The sequence below is a fragment of the Mus caroli genome, chromosome 7 (genome assembly GCF_900094665.2).
Source record: "Mus caroli chromosome 7, CAROLI_EIJ_v1.1, whole genome shotgun sequence".
Lineage (NCBI taxonomy): Eukaryota > Metazoa > Chordata > Mammalia > Rodentia > Muridae > Mus > Mus caroli.
Window position 1 is genome coordinate 105252774 of NC_034576.1, and position 22918 is coordinate 105275691.

General features: G+C 42.9%; 2 protein-coding genes and 1 pseudogene across 2 annotated transcripts; 1 reads left to right on the forward strand and 2 right to left on the reverse strand.

The window, feature by feature from the left end:
* The first annotated feature begins 8458 nt into the window (after positions 1 to 8458).
* Positions 8459 to 9409, forward strand: LOC110299117 (olfactory receptor 52B4-like). The gene has a single exon (XM_021168727.1). The coding sequence runs from the start codon at positions 8459 to 8461 to the stop codon at positions 9407 to 9409; it is 951 nt and encodes a 316-aa protein (XP_021024386.1).
* A 1066-nt stretch (positions 9410 to 10475) lies between these two features.
* Positions 10476 to 18081, reverse strand: Trim21 (tripartite motif containing 21). Its single transcript, XM_021167568.1, has 7 exons — positions 17989 to 18081; positions 16263 to 16694; positions 15828 to 15923; positions 14348 to 14578; positions 13123 to 13145; positions 12492 to 12592; positions 10476 to 12188 (listed from the first exon to the last, which is right to left on the reverse strand). Exons 2-7 carry the CDS (start codon positions 16680 to 16682, stop codon positions 11647 to 11649), a joined length of 1413 nt encoding a protein of 470 aa, XP_021023227.1. The 5' UTR covers positions 16683 to 16694; positions 17989 to 18081; the 3' UTR covers positions 10476 to 11646.
* Positions 18082 to 20951: 2870 nt separating this feature from the next.
* LOC110299248 lies at positions 20952 to 22246 on the reverse strand (annotated as a pseudogene).
* Between the last annotated feature and the right edge of the window lie 672 nt (positions 22247 to 22918).

The window sequence follows — 22918 nt, forward strand, 5'->3', positions numbered from 1 at the left end:
AAAGGTTTGCAAGTCCAATGGGCCTCTCTTTCCAGTGATGGCCGACTAGGCCGTCGTTTGATACCTATGCAGCTAGAGTCAAGAGCTCCGGGGTACTGGATAGTTCATAATGTTGTTCCACCTATAGGGTTGATGAAAGGATGGACCATCTAGAGATTGCCATATCCAGGGATCCATCCCATTATCAGCTTCCAAACGCTGACACCATTGCATACACTAACATAATTTTGCTGAAAGGACCCTGATATAGCTGTCTCTTGTGAGACAATGCCGGGGCCTAGCAAACACAGAAGTGGATGCTCACGGTCAGCTAGTGGATGGATCACAGGGCCCCCAATGGAGGAGCTAGAGAAAGTACCCAAGGAGCTAATGAATCTTATTTTTTATTCAACAATTGAACTTAAAATTTGATAAAATTTAATTTATCTTCCCAGAAAAACACTGGGGTTGAAGTGGTGCTGCTATGAATTCAAATGTTAAAAGTTGTTCCCAAGAATCTGGTTGTCCCCAATGAGGAGATCCTCAGGTACACCAAGTGTGTGTGAGACCTAGATCCCCAGGTTAATTGGTCAATAAAAGGCTGAAGCCTATGATTGGGCAGTCCATAGAAGTAGGTGGGTTTTCAGTTACCTGGCTGGGAATCCTAGATAGAGACAAGAGGGGAGAGAAGAAAGGAGACAGAGAGAGGAGGAAACCGCCATGAGAGGAGATGGACCATGAGCACATGGCCAGGAGAAACAGCAAGTAACGAGGGACAGACACATGACTGAGATGTAAGTTAGAATATCTCCAAAAGCTGTCCAATCTAGGCTCACAGCTTGTAAATAAAATACCTGGATTGTGTGTCTTTTATAAGGGCTAGTAATAATTACTTTTACAGAAAAAAATGTGCAGAAAGAAGGACATTTGCATGTGCCTCTCTTCTCCCTTCCTCTGGCTTGCCTTCTATTAACATCCTGCATTGGTGTGATACATTCACTCAGACTGATAACTAATACTGCTTATAACTACTAATAAAATCCATAGTTTCCATTGCTAGGCTTTGCTGATAGACAAAAATTTTATTTATAGTATTCTGATCTTCATGATCTCTATGAATTAATGTGAGATTGGTCAGATAATGGAAGAGAAAGCTTAATGGACTTGACCATGTTTAAGAGAAAATTATAATGATGAATGCCTTCCAAGTCTAAACTGAAGAATATAAATGATGACATATTGGTGAACACATAGTATCTGCAATTACCAGCATAAGCTCTGTAAAGATCAAGGCAGGCATCATTCCAACATGCATGGGGATGAGTCCTTAGGGGTCCTTGATGGCTGCTGAAGGAGGGGGAGTAAGTTTTCTTTGGTTTGTGTGGACACAGGTATATTGTCCATGGGCCCTAAGATGGGTAGCTCCCACATCCATAAGGCAGTATTTCAACTAGAAGGTTGTGTACAAAAAAAGGAGGATATGTTTGGGGTGGTCTAGGGCCTACTGTGAGGAGACAATTGAAGTGGATATAATAAAGATGCTTCATATACATATATGAGAATGTCAAAAGACAAATAGAAATATTCTTAAAAATTATAAATCACTAAACAGAATAAAAATCACACAGAGTGGGCTGGTAGCTTAGGAAGATAATAGTGATGTTACTGGAATACGTCTTGGGGAGGTTAATGTAATAAATATAACTGGCCAATATATGGGCAACCAAATAGTGGCTAGACAGTAGATGTTTGAAATTAGTGAATCTGGAAATATACAGGAGATAAGATTATAGGAATGAATACCTAGAGTAGAGTGGAGAGAAACAGAGCCAGGGAGGAAACATCTGAGAGTATGGACAGTGGGGAATGGATAATAGAAAGGTGTGTACACACATACAAGAGCATATTATTCAGCCTTAGAAACAAGGAACTCCTGTCCTTTGCAGCAGCATGCACAGACCTAAAGGCATCATGGTTGGCAGAATAAGCCAGATACACATCTAGACAAATGCCAGTGGAATCTAAATCAGCCAGGTTCGCAGAAGCAGGGAATAGAATGGCGGTTGTCCAGGGAGAGGGAAGGGGAGCTGGGGGAAGGTAGTCCCAGGACTCCACATCTTAGTTATGAGATATGGGTGTGCTTTGGAAAACTAATGTTCAGGGATGTGTCACTAGGGCACATGAAATTTGCAAAGATGTAGATGTCTCCACAAAAACCAAACCCAGAGGGATTATGTGAGGTAATGCGTGTTTTGATTAGCTTCATTATGGTGGTTATTTCAGTGCACACACGTATTAAAATATCCATTTGTATACCTCAAACACACATGTATTTAATTTGTCAATTATAAGTCGGTAAGTTTTCTGGAAAAAGAAGAGAGAGAGGAATTAGTTTTCTACAAGGACATTGAACTGTTTCTCCAAGGTGCCAGCATCTTGCATGTGCTTGTGAAAGAATCTAGCAGGTCTGTGCCGGCATCGAGGAGAAGTTACAAATACAGAAGATACAGTCCCAGACGGGAAGCAGTTTCTGTAAGAGGGTCAGTAAGTACTAATCTGGAAACAAGTCCCACAGCATCAGTAAGTCTCACCAGTTTAAATAAACTGCATCAAAATAACCATAAATGAAGATTTCACTAGATGGTTTTTCTTTTCATATTTTCTTGGTTGACTGCATTTCACTCTGACATAAGTTCCACGAGGCTACTTGTCTTCTTCACACCTGCATTTGGAAGTGAGTGTCTGGCATGGAGTAGATTTCCAATGGGAGATTTTTTTTTACTTACTTGCAAAAAGATTTCTAGAAAGCATTAAAATGTGAAAATTTCTATTAGTATTAAGATAAAATACATGGAAGTCAAGATATTTCTGTTATAGTTTTCTTTGGAACACTACATATTTAACTCAAATAATTCGGAGGACATGTAGGGATTATTATGTTGGGCTGGTGATGGATCAATGAGTACAAAGAAATCTTCTTCCATTTCCCACAGTGGAAGAAGATAAGCAAATTATGAAAGTTGTTCTTTGCCCTGCATAGTGCTCCATGGTATGCATGCCACATCATTATCACACACATGAACACACACACACACACACACACAAAGGAATTGTGTGTCACAAACAAGCTAAAAATTAAAAATTCTATGTAAATATGTTTATCAGAGAATACTGTTAGCAGAATGAACCAGAAGCTCTGTAAATATTCAGGAGTAGGAGCCTAGAAAGCAAAGAGGAGGATATGAGACAGGCTGGAGGGAGGAAAGGGCATGGAGAAATGATGTAATTATATTATAATCTCAAAAATAAAATAATTAAAAGAGACACCATGGAAGGCCAAAATAGCAGAATATTCAGTTACCCATTCTTTCAAGAAATATTTATAGAATACGAACTCTTCATGTGATACTATGCTCATCTGGAGACAGATGCGGCTGTAGCAGAGTCATGTGGTGAATTGTGCTGTACTTTGATTTATTGATATACCAGTGAATTTTTTTCTGTTCCTGCCACAAATCAACAGAAGTGAGATGAAGGATATTAATTTTTCCCCTACAGTGACCACTGACTCTCTCTATGGCCTATAGCATCATACTCAACACCTTAACAATACACAACAAAATATACTGAGAAATAAGGATGGTTTCCTAAAGCAAGAGAAATAAAGAAGCTGTGTGGTTGACATTTATTTCCACAAGCAGTCAGAACATGCTGGGTAGACAGTATACAATGTGAATGCCCAAAAATAGCAGAGAAAGAGATGGGAGGGTTATCAACGAAAATGTTTTATTGATAATACCTAGATACCACCATTAGATACCAACAGCAATGTAAGTGCAATTTAAATAGACTTGATTGTCTTTAACATTTTGTTATGGTATTGCAAACATAGCACTAAGTTGATGTGGTTTGACTGGGTGAAACAAAAACAAACAAATAAATGTTTGAAAAGATAAACAAGATTCCAATGCTTAAAGTATTTCTTTGCCTTTTATAAGTCAGCATCTTTGAGGGTCATGCAGGATGAAGTTTGGGGCCCTTCAGGTTTCTGACTAAGTTCCTGTCCTCTGATCTTATACCTTCCCCACCAAAATATCTCAGCCAACATGGCAGCCGCAAGCATGCTTCTCACTATGGGCTCCCAGCATCCATGTCATGAACGAGTTAAGGGCTTTCTAGTTATATTCCTGCTGTAGAGGAGATCTCAAGGGAGAAGAAAGTCACATGGATGAGCTCATGGTCCCTGGGGATGCTCAGAGAACGAATACTTTGTTCTTCAGGTCCTCCCACACAGTGGTATACTGACTGTGGTAGAGACTTCTGCCATGTGGACACTCTGCGATAAGGATGGAGCGTGACTGCAGGTGGAGCCTGACAGTTGTGATGAGGAGAGATGAGTGTTGGTATTAATCATCAGAGCCTGGTGCTTCTGTGCCCTCTGCTCGCGGCACTCATAAGAGTAGATGAGGGAGGTGCAGAGGCAAAGTGATGCCTGCCTTAGTCATTTGGTCATTCGGTGGAGCTTGTGTTTGGACTTATCCATCTGAGGACAGCCAGAGGTCAGTCCAGCTGTCCTGGTGCAAGTTTTGAGGCTTTGTGGGAACAAGAGTGGAGGGAGAGATGAGGCAACTGTTTCTTGACCTCTGAACTAATTTCTCTAAACTCACAACTCTGGAGAGCTCCATTCTGGCATCTGGATAAATAATAACATACACAAAGTTAGCCTTAAGCTTAGAGATTTGTCCTGTGATGGCCCAGAACTTTTAGGTTTTCCATTGAATTAGTAAATTCTACACTACAAAAAACTGCTATGAACAAGTAAGATTAACTGCAAGCCACCCCGTTTACTGTCATGTCTTCATTTGTGTGTGAACAACTGAGTTTATTAGAGTTTCTTGCCTGAGTACGGGTGGAGAGTTATGGACTGCGTTCTTATGCAGTGCTAGGAGAAAGAGGGTGTCTTTGGTCTTACGATTTTGATGTAGCTTGTGACTATACATTACATTTCTCACTCATGGTCTTCTTAATAAACAAAAAGGATAGTTTAAAAATGAGGTAGACAACATGTAAATGGATCAAATGGCTGTGTTCAATATAACTTTATGAGAGCAGAAGATGGGCAAGACTTGGCCCAAACCTGTAGTTTGAAGACCCCTGGAATAACTTCCCAGCCAACATTTACAGTTTTTATTTTGTCTTTGTGGTTTTATACAAGCTCTGATCCTGTCACCCAAGCTGTCTTTGAACTGCCAACCCTCCCAGAACTCATATTTTTAGTGTCTGACTCAAGTTTGTGAAGGTCAAAATGGAAGTAGAGAAGCAGCCATGTTGCCCTAGGAGTTCCCTGTTTTGAGAGCTGTCTTTTCTGGTAAATAGGACAGGGAGGCTGGAGACAGGGGTAAGGGAGTAGCTCCAACCCTCAGCTCCCAGAGGATGCTCTCTGTTTAGAGGAAAGCCAGAATGCTGGGTGGGATGGGCTGATAAGACTCATGTAAGTCATCACACAGATAACTTATGATGGGTGTGAGAGTGGGCTTGACACAGTTAGTAGTGATCTGTATAAGTTTGGGGAGGCCTAACTGTGCTTGTGAAGTGTCATAGTGAAGGACTATTGGTGTGAACTGTGAAAATGTGTGTCAGTGTCACTGCTTAATCAGCACATTTGTGAGTGAACACATGATGGTGACTATAAGAATGAATGTGGTGAGAATGTGTGTGTATGTGTGTGTGTGCCTGTGTGCATGTGTGCCTGTGTGCATGTGTGTGCATGTGTGTGCATGTGTGTGTGTGTGAGTGTGCATGTATGCATGTGTGTGTGCGCAGCTGGCAGAGAAGGAATTGAATACATCATAGGACAGTGTGAATCTAATGCTCACATTATTTTCCCTCTATCACTGTCAGCCACATCTCTGAAGTTGTAGCATTTGTGGGGGTAGGTTGGTGGATGGGATGGATGGTTTGGGTGATCATCATGAGGAAATGAAGGTTTGAAGTATTTTTATTGCATGTCATTTAATTAATTAATTAGTTAATTAATTAATTAATTTGGTGTGCATGTGTGTGCAATTATGTATATGCCATGACATGTAGAGGTTATAGGAAACCTTGTGGGAGTCAGTTCTTTCTTTCTACTCTGTGGATTCCAGAAAATGAAGTAATGTCATCAAGCTTGACATTTTTTATACACTGAGTCATCTTGCTGGCCCAGTGAAGGTTCTTAAAATTAAAGGAAGCTTGATGCTACCTAAACTTGGATATTAGAGTGGCTACTAACAGATTGTTTGAAAAAATGTTGATTTAATAGTTAGTTCCTTGTACAAATTTGTGATAGCTTCAATTTCATGTATTTGGTGTGAGGATTAGAAATAAGAATGTTTAATATTCAGGCATTCAATGATTACTATTATAAAATTAAGAAATATGAGTCATTGGAGGTTATAGATAAACATAGATGAAAGGTGACATTAGATTAAACATAGATGAAAGGTTTGGCAATCATGACACCGTAGATGATTCTATAGAATGAGATGCAGGGCAGTTTTTGAGTTACAGGCAAATGGGTGACTGTGAGGAGGGAGCGAGGAAGGCAGCAGAGGACAAACCTTGCTTTTGTGAAATGGAAAGGAGATGAGACATTGAAACATGTGTTCACAGCTGGATCAGTCACCAGAGAGGGAGAAGGTGAAGTCACTAGTAATGGATTAATGTGGAGGGGTAAAGAGAGGGTTGGGGTCCAGCCCACATACAGAAGGTTCAGCCTTGCAGAGGAGAAAGAGAGAACAGATGGCTGTGTATGAATCTACTTGTAGGTACCAAGGGAGGGTAGAGGAGGTGAGGGCTCTAACTCTAGCTTCCTCCTTGAATATGGAGTCCGAATGTTATAATTGTCTGATAAGTTGAGGTAGGGTGGTGTAGGACAGACAGGAATGGATTCAAGTCTGTTCTGGGGATCCAGTTTTCAGCCTACCATTTGGACAACTTGGTGACATTTGCTCTATTGTTCTCCTATCTGAAATGGGAAGGCTACCATGGTTACCTGAGCTGTGGTGATTGAGACACAAAGCCCTGAGCACAGCCAGCAATAACTGATCCTTGCTCACTCCACCATCTCTTCTCTATGCATCTGATACAGCAAGATGCAGCTCTCTTCAAGAGAGAGCTACTTAAAATGCACACTTACCCACCATTTCTTAGCCTGTTCATCAGTTCAGTCTCGGAAACTGCAAGAGATCATAGGGAGAAACAAAGGCTCAAGTCAGTGTGCCAAGGAGGGCAGTGGTGGGTAGGGTGGAGACTCATGCTTCAGTGGTAGAATATACCATCACCACCACTACATCACAGGCAGCTCTCAAGAAACAAGGTTTTGCCAGATTGTAGCTCGGTAGTAGAGCATTTGCCTAGTGTGCACAATACCCTGGCCTTGATTTCTAACAGCACAGTGCAAAAAACAGGGGAGGAGGCTGCATTTGCAAGAAGAGAGGCTGGCAATAGTGGAAATAAAGATGTGTAAATAGGATGGCAGTGTCTAGAAACAAGTCTGATAACACTTGTATTTACCACCATGCAGTTACCTGACCTTTATAGATGCCCAAAGTCAAAGGGGATGTCTCAGGGAATAGTGTGTGATGTGCACAAGACTTGCTCCTTTAATGTCTTCTCTGGACTCTCAGTTCCATTTTCAAAAGCTGTTTCAGTGTTCTTCTCCTTGTAACTTCCTCCCACCCCCTCAACCCTGGTAATGAGTCTCCAGTGGCTCCTTCTACTTCAGTATACATTCTAAAGCCTTGGAGTCATAGCAAGCCCTTACTGAGTCCTTTGAGAGGTCTTTGATGTGGCTCATATTCCCCCTTTATCACTTGTCTTTGTTGGCAGGACCTTACTTATTTTTCAAGATTAAGGTTATGAAGCACTTCTAGAAAGCATTTTCAGAACTCCTCCCAAAGCTTCGCAGGTTAGGCCTTTTCTTATACATTGCTTATTTTATGTAAATAGATACTGTACTTGGTTTTTGTCTGTTCTTCAAATACCCATCCCTCGAGCAAAGCTGGTGCCCAGTGTGCCAGTTGAACTGATAGGCAACTCTGTTATGACTTTTCCTTTGAGAAGTAACATTCCAAATTGCTTTTCACAGCTTGTAACTATTTAGAACAGTCCACATCTCAGAGTTGTGGACTTCTAGAGTGGGATGGTCTGTCTTAAAGATGATCGACCCCATCTTTCCCTCAGATCCAAATGATTAGGGAAGTCTAGGGCAGGACAGCAACTTACTGTTGTTTGTATAGTAGATAGAATGGCTTTGTCCATATCTCTTCACCAAGAGACCTGTTATGGGGTTGCCACAATTGCTGACCAGAATGCTTTTTGCTATTCTATCCAGTGAAAAATGTCCTGTTCTCTCCTCAACCTCATTCAGCATTTTGGGAGAAGGGAAGTGACCATTATATCCTATACTCCAATGTACAAATGACCTGGCCTGGGTATGGCACCTTTTAACTACACAGGAACCAGCCATTCTGTCTTCATTCTGTTGGGCATCCCTGGCCTGGAAGAGCAGCACTTGTGGATCTCTCTCCCCTTCTTCATTTCCTACTTGGTGGCACTCTTTGGAAACATCACTCTCATCCTTGTAATCATTGCAGAACGCAGCCTCCATGAGCCCATGTACCTCTTCCTCTGCATGCTGGCTGCGGCTGACCTCATCCTGTCTACCACCACTGTGCCCAAGGCTCTGGCCATATTTTGGTTTCGTGCGGGAGCGATTTCCCTCGATGGCTGTGTCACTCAAATCTTCTTCATCCATGCTACCTTCATTGCTGAGTCGGGGATTTTGCTGGCCATGGCATTTGACCGCTATGTGGCCATCTGTGACCCACTGCACTACAGCACAGTGCTCAGTCATGTGGTAATTGTTAGGATCGGCTTGGCTGTGGTCTTGAGAAGTTTCTGTGTGATCCTCCCGGATGTGTTCCTGGTGAAACGCCTGCCTTTCTGCCGTAGCAATGTGCTGCCGCATACCTACTGTGAACACATGGCTGTTGCGAGGTTTGCCTGTGCTGATATTCGCGTCAATGTTTGGTACGGCTTGTCTGTTCTCCTCTCTACTGTAGTGCTCGATGCTCTGCTCATCTTGGTCTCCTACGGTCTCATTCTTCACACAGTCTTCCGCCTCCCTTCAAGAGGAGCCCGGCAAAAGGCTCTGGGCACATGTGGATCCCACCTTGGGGTTATTTCCATGTTTTACCTGCCTGGCATTTTTACCATAATTACCCAGAGGTTTGGGCAGCACGTTCCTCTCCATACCCACATCCTTCTGGCCAATGTCTGCATGCTGGCCCCTCCCATGCTGAATCCCATCATCTATGGGATCAAAACCAGACAGATTCGTGAGCGTGTACTAAGTTCTTTGTCTTCACCGTGGAAACTATGCTGAGTTTGATTAACTAGGTGCATATACACCAAACAGAACTTTACATTGTTGTACCTACTTTGCAAAAACTGAAGATTGAACCAAAACTTCCATGTATAGTGTACAAAGTGACTTGCCTTGCCTTTCGAAGTCACTTTGACATGTGACCAGAGAAGTATAGTGTTTAGGAAGCATGGACTTTTGGGTCAGGGTTGAATCCTGACTTTGTTGATGATGATAGTGGTGGCAGAGGTGTCATTCTGTGTGAATGGAGTGGGATGTGGTGTATCCACGCACCTTAGCTGGGAAGCGAACTCTATATGAATATCTTACAGGGGGAAAATCAGGCTTACTGTTATTATTGTTTTTGCAAAGCGATGGATACATTCCTCTTATTTACTAGTCATTGGCTTTGATATTAGAAATCTTTGTAGACCCAATTAAGAACTGAATTAAACCATTGTGAACATTACAGCTTAATAAATGTTTATTGTCAAACATCAGTTTAGTTTGAGTCACACATGGAGGCTTGCCATAATCTTCATACTTCTTAATTGTGCTCTGACTGTATGTCTACCATTAGCTACATATAATTTGTTTGTTACATATAATGCAAAATAAATTATAGGTACATTTAAAAAATCTTTTTCTTAGTGTCTTCAAAATTTTGATACAATGCTTCCTTTCTAATCTCATTTTAAAATTGAGAATTTCTATGTATTTTGATCATATTTACATGCCTCCTCATGTCCCAAACCCATGCTCTTTCCTACCCTACTTTGTATTGTTCCTCCTCCTCCTCCCCCCTTCTCCTCTTTAGAAGTAACTCACCAGGCACTGTTTGATGTATATAGGCACTGCCTATACACTCCTGAAGATGGGGCTTTCACTGGGGGAGGGCCCATACCCTGAAAGCAAGCTGACTCTCCTTCTCCCAGCAACTGCCCAAAGCTCTTTAGCCAGGGGAGGGACTCTGTGCCCATCTCTCTGCTGCGATTTTGTCTGGCCTGAGCCAGTACAGATAATAATGTTTCTTTAATTCTTTGTGTCTGTTAATTTGGAAGGTGGCGGTAGAATGAAAGAAGCTCAGGAAAATCAACAGGCTTTATTTGATCTTAAAAGACATATTAGTCAGAATTGGAACCAATACTTGGAGATCTTCCTCAAGGTAACTTTTATGTAACAAAGAGACTTGTATCCAGACCACTTGTTATTGACTATGGGGGAAAGCTGAGATGGTATGAAACCTCCCAATTCCATTCTGTGGAGAATAAGGGGTTTATTAACTATGTAACATATATCTCCAGGTAGTATTTTTGGAGCTCTCAAAATATTTGTATACTAGTTCAGCTACTAATTTCACTTTCTTCAAGGCAATGGAACCAGAAACCAACATATCCACAAAATGACAGCAGGCAGTGTCTGAGCACAGCTGTTGTAGCCTTGTGAGAGTCAACAGCAGGGGTTCACTGACCAGATCCAGCACAGTACCCAGACGTCGGCTATCACTGGGGATCCTGAGTATACTGTCAGTGTAACATTCAGCTCTTGTCTGAACCACTTTCACTACTTTATCCTGGCTTTCGTTTGTTCCCATGGAAGATATTCTTGACCTGGGTTTATAGAAGAAGTGCATAGAACATTCCCGGGAGGGAAAACAAACAAACAACGAACAATAAAAACCTAAAATCCCCCAGTAACAACAAAACAACAAACCAAAACAGAAGATGTATAATGTTAAGACAAATATATATATTTTTTTACCAATAATAACTGAACAGGATTGTTCAAGCACAATTTCTAGGAAGTCCTTCTGCAAGCCACAAAAGATATAGGAGTAGACAGGTATCTAGCCAAAGGTAACAACCAAGGACAGAGAAAACAAAGGAAGTCACATAAAGGCAGAAATGTGTGTTTGTCTGTGCTAGATGAGTTTGGGTCCAATGTGAGGAGTCTGTTTCATTGAGGAATCATTACGGAATCTATGCCAGGTATATTGATGGTGAAGGTCATCTGACATTGACTTTTAGTTATGTCCAGCTGATGCCTTCATTCTGGGACCCTGACTCTTTTAAAGAGATGAGGGTTTAGGGTAGCTCCAACTAGATGGGTCAAAATGACAAAGTGCATGGCTGAAGAACACCAACAGGAAGTGAGCAGCAGTATCCAGAAATGGTCCCCAGGAGTCCCTGGATCTTGATCAGGACAGGGAGGAGGTAAGTGTCCGGGAAGTACTGTCAGTAGGCACTGGCTCCTGACCATCACATCTTTAGTGGACAGAGCTTTAGAGGTGCTGCATTTCCCCCATCATAATTGAAACCAACATTGAAGAAAGGTCGCAGAGGTCCAGCAAAAACACACTCCGAGAAGGTGTAAATGAGGGAGCCATGGTCAGTTATGTTGTAGAAGGAGACAACGCCAGCCTCATAGTCCACAAAGATCCCAATTTGGCATGGAGGTACCTGAATGTGGAGGGTGGTCTGAGGACTGGTACCAGCCTCATAGCTGTCTTGCCATAACCAAATGGTCCAGAAGCCATTCTCAGGACTGAGTGAAAACTGCCCTTTCCTCTGAACAGAATCTCTGCAAACCCCCAGATCCCAGGCCTCCTTTTGAGTCACATCTACCTCCCAGTACATCTTCCCAGAGGAGAATCTCTGGGCACCTAGCACCATGGGGTAATTATTAAACCTCTTCTCATTGTCAGACACGTTCTGATGGGTGTCTCCCATCCTCACTTGTCTCCGGTCCTTTGAGATGATGAGCCATGAGTTGGCGGTGTTGCGATCCAGAGTAATATGAACTGCAGAAAAAGATCATAAGTAAGACTGGATGCATGAGGCCAGCTGCTCTTTGCCTAGAGTGAGGAGATCCATGTAAACTCAAAGGTGAGGGGTGACCCTGAATCTCATCATGTGAGGAAATGACCCACAGTAACTCTTGCCCTTCCTCTGACATGTGAGGAAACTTCACCTATGTCCTCTGCTCCACCTGTACCAATTGCCACCTCTTCCACACATTACCACCCTGGGCTCCCCATGACTGCCCACTCCACATTCTTATTATCCCTTTCGGTCTAGCCCACAATTCCTAGATGTCGCCTTACCCCAACACGTCCTCAGCATCTTCTTCCGCCCTGGCACACGGCATGGGCTTGTTAGGTCTGGGGCGTCAATATCTAATGTGTCCAGGTTCCAGGATCCACTCCTAGGGAAAGAGTTTGAGAATCTTACTTCTTGCTCCTATCTTCTACCTCAGGCCCCAGTGCTCTCCTTCATGGACGGCTCGATTATTAAACTCAATACAAATATACAAATACACATGCACTCAATGTCCACAGGAAAGGAAAAAAAAAGATAGTTTCTATCTAGGAGTTCCAAGTTCTAGGAATCTCAAATAAATATCTCTTTCCAGAGCCCAAAGTCATGCATGGCCTTGTGGATTCTATTTAATTTTACAGCGAAACCATCTAACAGGCAGAGTGACTTCTGTGAAGAACTTGGAGGACTCTTGGCCATGCTGTGGGTTTTACTCATTACTTATGAATGTCTTTCCATAGGAGAGTTCCAGCAGACTAAGATTACCACTTTTTGGTGGGAGACTTTTAATGTACAAAGATGATTGATATTCATCGGGCAATTCATCAATTGATATGTTCATTAGCCATTTGAAAGCAGAGAACGTCTTAGAGTGGACCAGGTTTCTATGCACACATGCTTCCTGGTCCCTTTCCTTACCTTTCCAGGATGATCCTCACCTCCTGAGGAGAGAAGAGACAGACAGTCAACTCTGGAGTTTCTGACTGACCACTGAGATGCCATTCCTGGGGCCATGTGACATCGCTTGTGTTTCCCCTGGGCTCTGTTCTGCACCATCCCCTTGGGTAAGGCCCCAAAGACAACTCTGACAAGCCGTTACCAGAAATGGCATGTGATGGCTCACAGAATATCTAGGAAGCCAACATGGTTATGGCCTTTAGCCATGACCAGGGATTTAAAGACCGACAGAGAAAGAGACTTACAAGGGCTGGGTTCTTGGAGGAGGGGGGCTGGCCATGGAGCAAGTAGAAGAGGAAGATAAACAACACAACCCGACTGAAGCCGGGAGGCAGCTTCAGGCAGAGAATGGCTTAGGTAGATGTCCAGAGAGGCTCCTTGCTATTTTTGGGCTTGAACTGTTTGTGGAGGAATGGCTAGTTGGTTAAAAGCTTTGTCCTGTGCTGTGGCTAATCCTCCTCACTATTTAGAGTGAGTTCCAGTGAGAATATTCATTCTCAGGCAGTGACAGCCATAACGTTTGAACTGGCAGCCTCCTAGGCTCCATAAAAAGGCACCGGGAAGCCCAGTTCAGTGACAGGCAAGAGGAAGCCTGCCAAGTCAAACCAATACAATCAGTTTTTCTGTACAAAGCAGAAAGAAATGTCTGTATGCATGTGACTGAGACAGTGACACAGGTATGAGAAAAGAAACCTAAAGTGTTCCAACACCAGGCTAATATACCAAGGGTGGATGCAATATGGCTTTAGAGTATGAACTGACTTTAAAACACAATCTGTCATCTTAATTTCTGCCTCTTACTACTTAGATAAACTGATGTAAGTTAACGGGAATCTCTCACTAATTCCATTAACATTTTCTCTTCCATGGAATGAGATTGCAGCGGTACTAACCTGAGCCTGGCAGGCCACTAGTGTGCCCTTTAGGAACCTGAGCTATCATCATTATGGGAAAAATTAGAAAAAAGAATAGTAGTACGAATACATGATTTTTTTTAGTTCCTATGCTTCGGAAAAAATTATTTTAAGTTTATTTTGGGAAAAGAGTGAGACTACCTGCAGAACTAGAGCACATTAAAGATCATGTGGGTAGTTCACAGAAACACATCAAGCACATTTTTAAAGAGCTGTTCCATATAGCGCTGGCTTTTCCCAAGGTACTCCTTGAGCCTGCGCAGGGGTCACACCTGCAGTAGCTCCAGCTCTGAACCACGAATCCTCCTCTCCAGCTCTGAGATCAGCTCCTGCAGGGCCTGGTTCTTCTCAGCCAGCTCAGCCTCCTTCTTTCCCAGGAGTCTCAGGTACTCCCTTTGATCCTTCTCCAGTCTCTGCAGCTGCCTCTGCTCCTCCTGAGCCAGCAAGCTATTCTGAAGTGCAAACTCTGCATGAATCCTCGACTTCTGGGTGTCAATGTTCCTCTGTGGTGGCAAGGGGAAGACAAGAGTTTTCCTTTTTTCTTTTTATTAGATATTTTCTTTATTTACATTTCAATTGTTATCCCCCCTTTCTGGTTTCCCCTCCCAAAACCCCTCATCCTATCTCCCCTCCCCCTGATCACCAACCCACCCACTCCTGCTTCCTGACCCTGTCATTCCCCTAGATTGGGGCATAGAGCCTTCATAGGATCAAGGGCCTCTCCTCGCATTGATATCCAACAAGGCCATCCTCTGCTCCATATGCTGCTGGAGCCATGGGTACTCTTTGGTTGGTGGTTTAGTCCCTGGGAGCTCTGGGGGTATTGGTTAGTTCATATTGTTGTTCTTCCTATGGGACTTCAAACCCCTTCAACTCCTTGGGTACTTTCTCTAGCTCCTTCATTGGGAACCATCAAGAGTTTTCCCATAAAAATTTCCTAAGCTTGGGTGGTGTCTGTCCCCTAGACCCCCACCTGCACCCCCACCTATGCATGCTTCTGGCACCAGATATGTTCTTAACCTTTCTTCCAAAATCTACTAACGCCCATGTGAGTGCCTCTGTCTTGCTATCTCAGCAAGTTGTAGAGCATAAGATCTGTTCCCCTATCGATTGATACCCTGGGTGGAAAGCAGTGGTCTCAGGAAAACAGTCTTTGCCATCTTGGGAGGGTCAAGTTTTTGCTATTCATTTGGGGTCTGTGATTGGCTGTGAGCCTCTTGCATTCCTCCCCAGTTTCAGATGCATTTCATTTTCTACCAGCAAATTCTCACTGTGACAGGCTTTAGTTCTCTAGCAGGCTTTGAACTAATAAATTGCTCACCATCAAGCAGCCACCAGGTCAGGTGGGCTTCCTACCACAGACCCAAGAAACTCGTGTTCACTATGCTGTCCCCTGAGACAGGGTCAGAGGGAATGACGGAACCTTAAACTTTCTCCAGAAATTCTTGATATTTGTGCCAGATTGGGGAAAATCCCATCTGATTTTAAGCTTCCTTCTTTTCTCTTCCCTCCCTCCCTTCTGCCTCCCTTCATCCCTGACTCTCTTCTATCCCTCCCTCCTTCCTTTCCTTCTCTCTTTCCTTCTCTCTTCCTTCCTTTCTTTCGACTTCTCTCTATCTGGAGTCACAGTGTGTGGATGGGTCTTGGAGAGTGACCTATATAATAACTCTACCACCCCTTGGATAGGCACAGCCATGGTTAAGGCTTGCTTGAGGTCAAGACCTGGGATACAGCCCAGCCTACAGCTCTTGCCTTCCAGTCTGTTCTTTGCATCGCGAGATTCATTTCCATCTTCTCGGCCAACTCTTTCCCCTTTCTCAGTTTTTCTAAAGTCACATGGATCTTCTCCTGTAGAGAAAGATGACAGGTTAGTCCCCAGGTAGAGACTTGGAGGAGGCAGATGGAAAGACTATGGAAGAAATCTAGTATGTCTTAACAAAAACAGAGCTACACCAATGGGGTAATGGGATCTGGGCCACTGCATTTCTAATGCACCTGGGAGCCACGAGGAAGCGCGACGCATAAGCCTTTCCCATGGCTTTGCCTCTGCTGCTGAGAAGTAAAGTTGTATTCCATACACAAGCTCCTCTCAATGAAGGAAGAAAGTATCCCTCCATCCCCCAACTTCTCAGCCACCATTCTGGGGGACAAAGTGGCTATGTTCTTTAGTCTGTGCTAAGGCCTTACCTGGTATACCTTAGCAGCCTCTTCAATAGGGACCCTGGTGTGGTCCCGGTGTTTCCCAGACTGGGCGCACACCCAGCAAAGGGCCTGCCCATCTTCCTCACAGAATAGGTGAAGTTTCTCTCCATGCTCCATGCAGTGCGTTTCCTGGGTACCCTTCTTGGTATTCTGGGCTATCTGTTTAAGGTTTTCCACCATGTTGGCTATATGTCTATTGGGCCTGAGGTTTCTGAGCAGAAACTGTTGCCGGCACTCGGGACATGAACTGCCCCCGTTCTTCCCAACCTCAGAAATGCATTCCTTGCAAAAGCAATGGCCACATTCGATACTCATAGGCTCCACCATGGGATCCAGGCAGATACAACAGGTGACCTCTTCCCACATCTTTTCCAGAGACATTTTTGAGTTTGTAGAGGGTGACATCTGCTGTGGAATCTTGAGAGATGCAGAGGGGCGAAGAGATAAAAATGAGAGTTTGCAGGACAAAAGCAAAAGCAAGGCAAACCCCAAACTACCCCAAATAATGCCAAGGTGAACAAGTGATGACACAGGAGGGAAAGGCAGAAGGCAAGAGCACCAATCTGAACGACAGGAGCCTCTCTTCTGGTATCACCCACCCACTGAGCCAGCCAGGCAGAAGGGGAAACCGAGTTTCCAGAAGAGACAGAGAAAACTGGTGGGGATAACGCTAACAGCTCCACCGTCACCACACCCATCCCTGCTTAACCCTCACTGTCTAGGCGTCTCCCACCTCCTTTCTGTCATCTTATGCCTCTACTGCCCAGAGACGTCAGTCATGGCAGTAATGACCATTTACCATATTCACCACAGACCCTCTATATTCCAACCAGTGTTAGCTCATACCAGTCTTCATTAATCTTGGCAGAAACCACAGGGGTCAGGCGTTAGGAGTCAAGGTTTATGCAGCTATACATCATTGTTGACATTTTGTCAAATATGACAGGCTGCACATATGGTGGTTGTGCAATAGGCAACACAATGCAGCCTAGGTGTGTCATTAGCGACCCACTCAGGTTCATGTAAGAACACTTTAAGATGTCATTCATTATCCTGAGTACATTGTCTAAGAGTATATGGCCCAGTTATAAGGGTTGCATGTGTGTATATGCATGTTTTTATATATGTATGTACATATATATTGATGTTTTCATTTACCCTGGTAGGTTTTTGTATACAAACTATACTTGAGCACAAATGCATCAATGTAGGCGTGCCCATACGTTCCCCTTTATAAACGTCTATGTACATAATATGCAGGTGTGCTCACCGTGGACATTTGTGGGGAGCACTCCCTGGGCTCTTCTCTAAACTGCTCCAAACCTAGTCTCAACTTTCTTTATGGTGTGGAGTATCTTAAATCCACAGAAATTTCTACATGGCTAGCACTCTCCTCAAGCAGGGATATTCAAGGGGTAAGGGTTTCCTTGAGCTCCCCTCTGGCCTAGGTCACCACCCCGCTTCTCCCGCCTTTACTAAGACTGTAGTCTCAGTTTGTCCAGGGCACTAGGAAAGTCACTTTCAGAGCCCAGCTTCCACAGGCCAGCATGGGCAGGCCTAGCCTGCAGGGCTAGGACAACTCTGCTGAAAAGAAGCAGCAGGTGGGTTCGAAAATTCCCAAGTGTGGGGCGCTGATGGGAAGAGGCCCCTTGAATCTGGTGTGGGGATAAAGAGCCCACCCAGGCCGGCCAGGGGTCCCAGCTTCACTCACCTTACCAGGGTCCTCAGCTTTGGTTATGTGCTCCCAGCTTCGCTTTTGCAAGCCTGCAGTCCAAATTTCACTTTCAGTTTCCTCTCAGAGGCAAGTCTAGCAGGAAGAGGGAGGAGCAAGGGGAGGAGTGGGGAGTTGAGAGGCAAGAGGAGGTTGGAGGCAGAGAAGGCGGAGGCTGGGCGGAGACTGGGCAGAGACAGGGCGGAGAGTGGGAGGAGAGAGGTCAGAGGTACAAGAAACTGACTCCTGGCCACAGGCAGGGAAAAACTCAGTACCTGTCCTCCTGGGTCTCTCTAAGGCCTCCGTGTCCCCCTTAACAGAATGTAATCTACAGGATATCGATCTACTGTCTTTGACACTGGTCTTTACTTCGTACCTGGGAGCTTCTGAGAGAAGAGGTCTGAATGGGAGAGGAGTCACCATCTGTTTCCTACAGGGAAGGATGGCTTCCCCCAAGACTGATAGTTCTTTTAAATCCGGGTGAAAGATCCCGTCACCGTCACTGTTTTTATTAGCACATATTAATTGTATAGAGTACTTGAAGTATACCCATTTCCTATCACTCTGTTGTGTGATTTTGCTCCCCTCTTTTCAAATAGTCTGGGGTGAGAAATTTATTCTTTATGATGTCAAAGTATGTGTTGTACCAGTGAAGGAAGTTAAGACTTGTGGACAATTGATATTGTATTATAACTTGTGCTAAAAACAGCAGTTGAATTTTCCTTGCTATTTATTATATTTAGGAAACAAAACCATTCTGTGGTTTGAAATTTCCAGTCCTGTTTAAGAGATCTCTCTTAGTGAAAGGCCGACAGGTAACATCTACTGTCTAGATTGTGCTGTTGTACTGGGGACTTGATTCCTGGAGCACAACAGTCCCAGAAAGCAGAATGAAAAAGAGTCAAGCATCTGAAAGGATGAAGACATCTATAAACATCAGAAAACGACTCTGCGTCTACCACACAAGGTCTGCTGCTATTTCCTGCAGGCAAAGAACTTGGGTCCCAAAATAAAGCAGAGGGTAGAGTCAATGTCTATTTTGCTATTCACCACTAGAGGATGCTCTGTTTCAGTTTACACACTGGATAGAGAGATTAATGCACACCCTAGGAGTATGCTGATATATACTCTATAATGTGCACACAGGACTACTAACATAACGTACTCAGAGCTGCCTCAGCTCCCACCTTGGTAATTGTTTGAAGACCCCACCTACTGAAGACCCAAATTCCCTTCACTCACAGATAGTACTTTGATATTTCAAACTTCCCTCTCCCTGACAAACTGACCCAAGTCTTTATTTGGGAAGAATTAATGCTATTGATATCACTGTCTAGCACATTATTAGTGTGTTGGTGAAGTGAGATGTTTATACTTTGGGTCTTAGTCATATTCTCTGCTAACTTGAGTGTGTATCGGCAACCCAAGTTGTCCCTGGTGATACGCAAGTCCACTTTGTCCAGGACAGGAAAAGCTTCTTCTACTTATTTCTAATTTAGTGACGTAAGAAGCCCCCAAAAAATATGGAAGCAGAAGGAGGACCAGTTGGAAACAGGAAAGGACCAATGGGTATGGAGAGGGACAAGAAAGGGATGACAGAGGGCTGACCACTTGCTGGTTTTAACAATGTGTCAGAATTACAGCCCTTTACTCTCATGGTTAAAGCCTTTGTTGATTCCTATAATAAAATACCACAGATCAAGTAATTCATTAAAAAAAAAAAAACCTTTCTTTTTTATAGTTGTGGAGGATGGGAAGTCCAAGGTAAGGCAGCAGCTGATTGGTCTTCCCAGACTTGCTCTTTCCCTCAAAGACAAGGCCTTCTCTTTGTATCCTTTCTTTTTCTTTCTTTCTTTTTTAAAAATAAGGATCCTAATCCATAACTTCACTTCTTGTTACTGTCATATCATCATCATCATCGTCATCGTCATCATCATCTCAATCTATTAATTTCACTAAGACACAGACATAGATGGGATTTTCAATTTGGTGCCACACCTCCACTCTCAACAAGTCATACCCCAGTTTTACTGACCACCTCTTCTGATGATGCACACTCAAGATGATGGTTTCCATAACCTCATTATTAGGAATTATATATAAAACAGTTATTGGTTACAGGTAATGCTTTGGAAAGAGCTTAATGGAGCAAAGTTAAAAATGGTGATGCTTGGTAGATACAATGTAGGAGAGAAAACAGATATGCTGGATATTACTTATTTTGTTAGAAAAAATTGATTTATTTAACATAAATAATATTTAATGTAAATAATGTAAAAAATTCACCAGAAAACTGGTCAGCTTTTTCTTAGAAATAGTAAAAAACAGGCTAAAAGTAATATAATATCTAATGATATAGCATGTTACATGACTTATTATATATGTTATTTATGGCAGCACTTCCACTTCCTCCAGGAGCCACCAACTTCCTCCTTTCACTTCCCACAGGAAGTGAAGGGAACTCAAATCTTTTTTTTTTTTAAATTTCTTATTTTATGTTTATTACTGCTATTTAGTCACAGAAAAGATTAATACTTTATAAGAAATGTCCTTTATCATATGCCATATAGGTATAATTTTATGTGAAGAGGAACTATGAGATAACAGGCTATCTTTACAAGGAAATAAAGAAACAGCAATAAAAGAATTCTTCCATATAAAGATTTTAAACCAAATTATTCATTTCAGAATACAAAATCTTCATTGTCGGAAGGAAAGAGAAAAACAGCAAAGAAAGCAGTAAGACAGAAGACCAAGGATAAAGAACTCTTCTATAGAGATGCACTGCATATGTAGTATATACGTATGGGCTGAGTTATCACAAAAGTACTCACGGATTATAGTCAATTCTCATATAATTAGAAACAGCACTTTCCAAGCAAGTGCAATTGGCCCAGCACTTTCTCAGTCTCCAGTTACATGGCAAGTTAAAGTTGTGTAGCAGTCACTGCTGATGAGCACTATCAAGACAAACGCTGGATGAGATATAATTTTTCTCTTTGTTCATTGTAAAGATCGGTGCCTGTTTGTAATGTTCTACAAGTTCCTCAGTGGTGCTGAATTTCTGCTGCCCAATGCAGTAAACAGTCTCTTTCAGCTGGACTTTAAAATGCTTGTTTTCCCTTTGTGTTTTTAGTGATCCTGAGAAATCATTTGGTGAAGATTCACTGTCACGAATGAGGAAGTCTCCTTCATGCCCTCTTTCATTTAATACCATCTCTGCCTGATGCCTGGTGACTTTGCCGTAATACCAAGGATTGCCAGCAGACTTCCAAGAGAGTGAAGGCCTAATGTCATCACATTGTGGAGGCGATGGTTCCAAACCCAAGGTTAATGGATTATTCTGCACAATGGTAACATAGTTTTTTGGCACCAGGCCAACCATGCCAATGATTTTTCCTGCATTTCCACCACTCTGGGTCGTTTTCCGGCTTTTCAATAACATCCATTACATCACCTTTCTCAAAACTGAGTTCTTCATCATTGGATGAGTTAAATGGGTAAAGAGCTTGTACAGCATGCAATACTTGACCCATATTTAGGTTATTGACAACTGCTGCTAATTTCTCTGAAAGGGAACCTACATGATCACCCAAAGGACTGTCACCTTCTTCAGTTACATAGTTTGAAGGAAACCATCCAGTTTGTTTGTTGTAGTTGCCATGCCATCATCCATCACTGCATTTCTCTATTACGACCACCTTGGTCCCTTTTATCAATGACAATTCATCCTCTCTCTCAGCCACGTAGTTAAATTTCACAAAAGCAGGCATGTTAAGGTCATAGAGACGTACTCCTGGATCAACAAAGCTATCATCAACAGGAGATGCAGTATCTAGAACGCCGGGTTTTCTTTTCACTTCCCCAATGCTGAAAAAAATCTTTAAAGTTATTTAACCAATCCATTTTGAGTAAAAATTCTGTGTTCTCTTTTCACAGTTTGTTGACACAGCTCCGGGATCATTTTCCGTGAGCTTCCTGGTGTGTTCTGTAACACTGAAACTTCCCACACCCAATCCCTGTGACCTAAGGTGTCCTTCAGGTTTTTAACAATAGATGCTTTCTGAGCACTAATTTCTCTTTCCACATAGTTAGAAGGGACAAAACTGGTTTTATTCATGGAATTTCCAACTCGCCACCAGGATTTAGAGTTATCCAGGAGCCATAATCTCTCATTCTTCTTGATATCCAGCTCTTGTTCCTGCTGTGCCACATAATCAAATTTGGCCACCACCACCACCACCACATCTTCAGCCATCTTTCTGCAGTGTCAGCACTGAGGACTGTACCAGGATGCCACTGCACAGCTCTCAGAGAGGGGTGGGTGTGCGCAACTGGTGGGCGGGCATACCATTGCCAATCTTTTTTTTTTTTTTTCAGGAGAAAGTCTTTATTTTTCTATTAGCATGCAGAATGACTTTAGCTAATGCTTAAGAGACCCCACCCCCAAGAAGTATTTAATTGCTTATATAGGGTAGGGAATATTACCATAATCCTTTTTAAAAAATATTTTCTTTCAATTTAAAAAATTTTTAGTGGTTATTGTATTTATTGACATTTCAAATATTGTCCCCTTTCCAGTTTCCCCTCCACAAACCCCTATCCCCTACCCCTGCCACTATGAGGGTGCTCCCCCACCTGCCCACCCACCCCTGCCTCAGCGCAGTAGCATTTCCCTACGCTAGGTCATCAAGCCTCCATAGGACCAAGGGACCAGCCAAATCTTAAGACTAATGGATCAAAATGACATAAGCAAGAGTCCAAGGAGTCTGAGATTATCTTCAGGTGTCAACCGGCTGGCTTGAGGTAGACCTGGAGAGCTGGTGAAGCACCTCTTTTTTTGAATTGGTTTGATAAAGTCTAAAATACAAAGCGTATTACAAGTCCTTTACAACCATGGAGTAGGGGAGGTTAATGTGTTATTACAGAG

Coding starts and splice junctions, on each gene's coding strand:
- LOC110299117 (XM_021168727.1), top strand. CDS start 8,459: ATGGCACCTTTTAACTACACAGGAACCAGCCATTCTGTCTTCATTCTG.
- Trim21 (XM_021167568.1), bottom strand. CDS start 16,682: ATGTCACCCTCTACAAACTCAAAAATGTCTCTGGAAAAGATGTGGGAA. Junction 13,146..14,347: donor CAGAGCTGGAGCTACTGCAG/GTGTGACCCCTG, acceptor TTCTCTCCTCAG/GAGGTGAGGATCATCCTGGA. Junction 12,189..12,491: donor GATGCTGAGGACGTGTTGGG/GTAAGGCGACAT, acceptor CTTTTTCTGCAG/TTCATATTACTCTGGATCGC.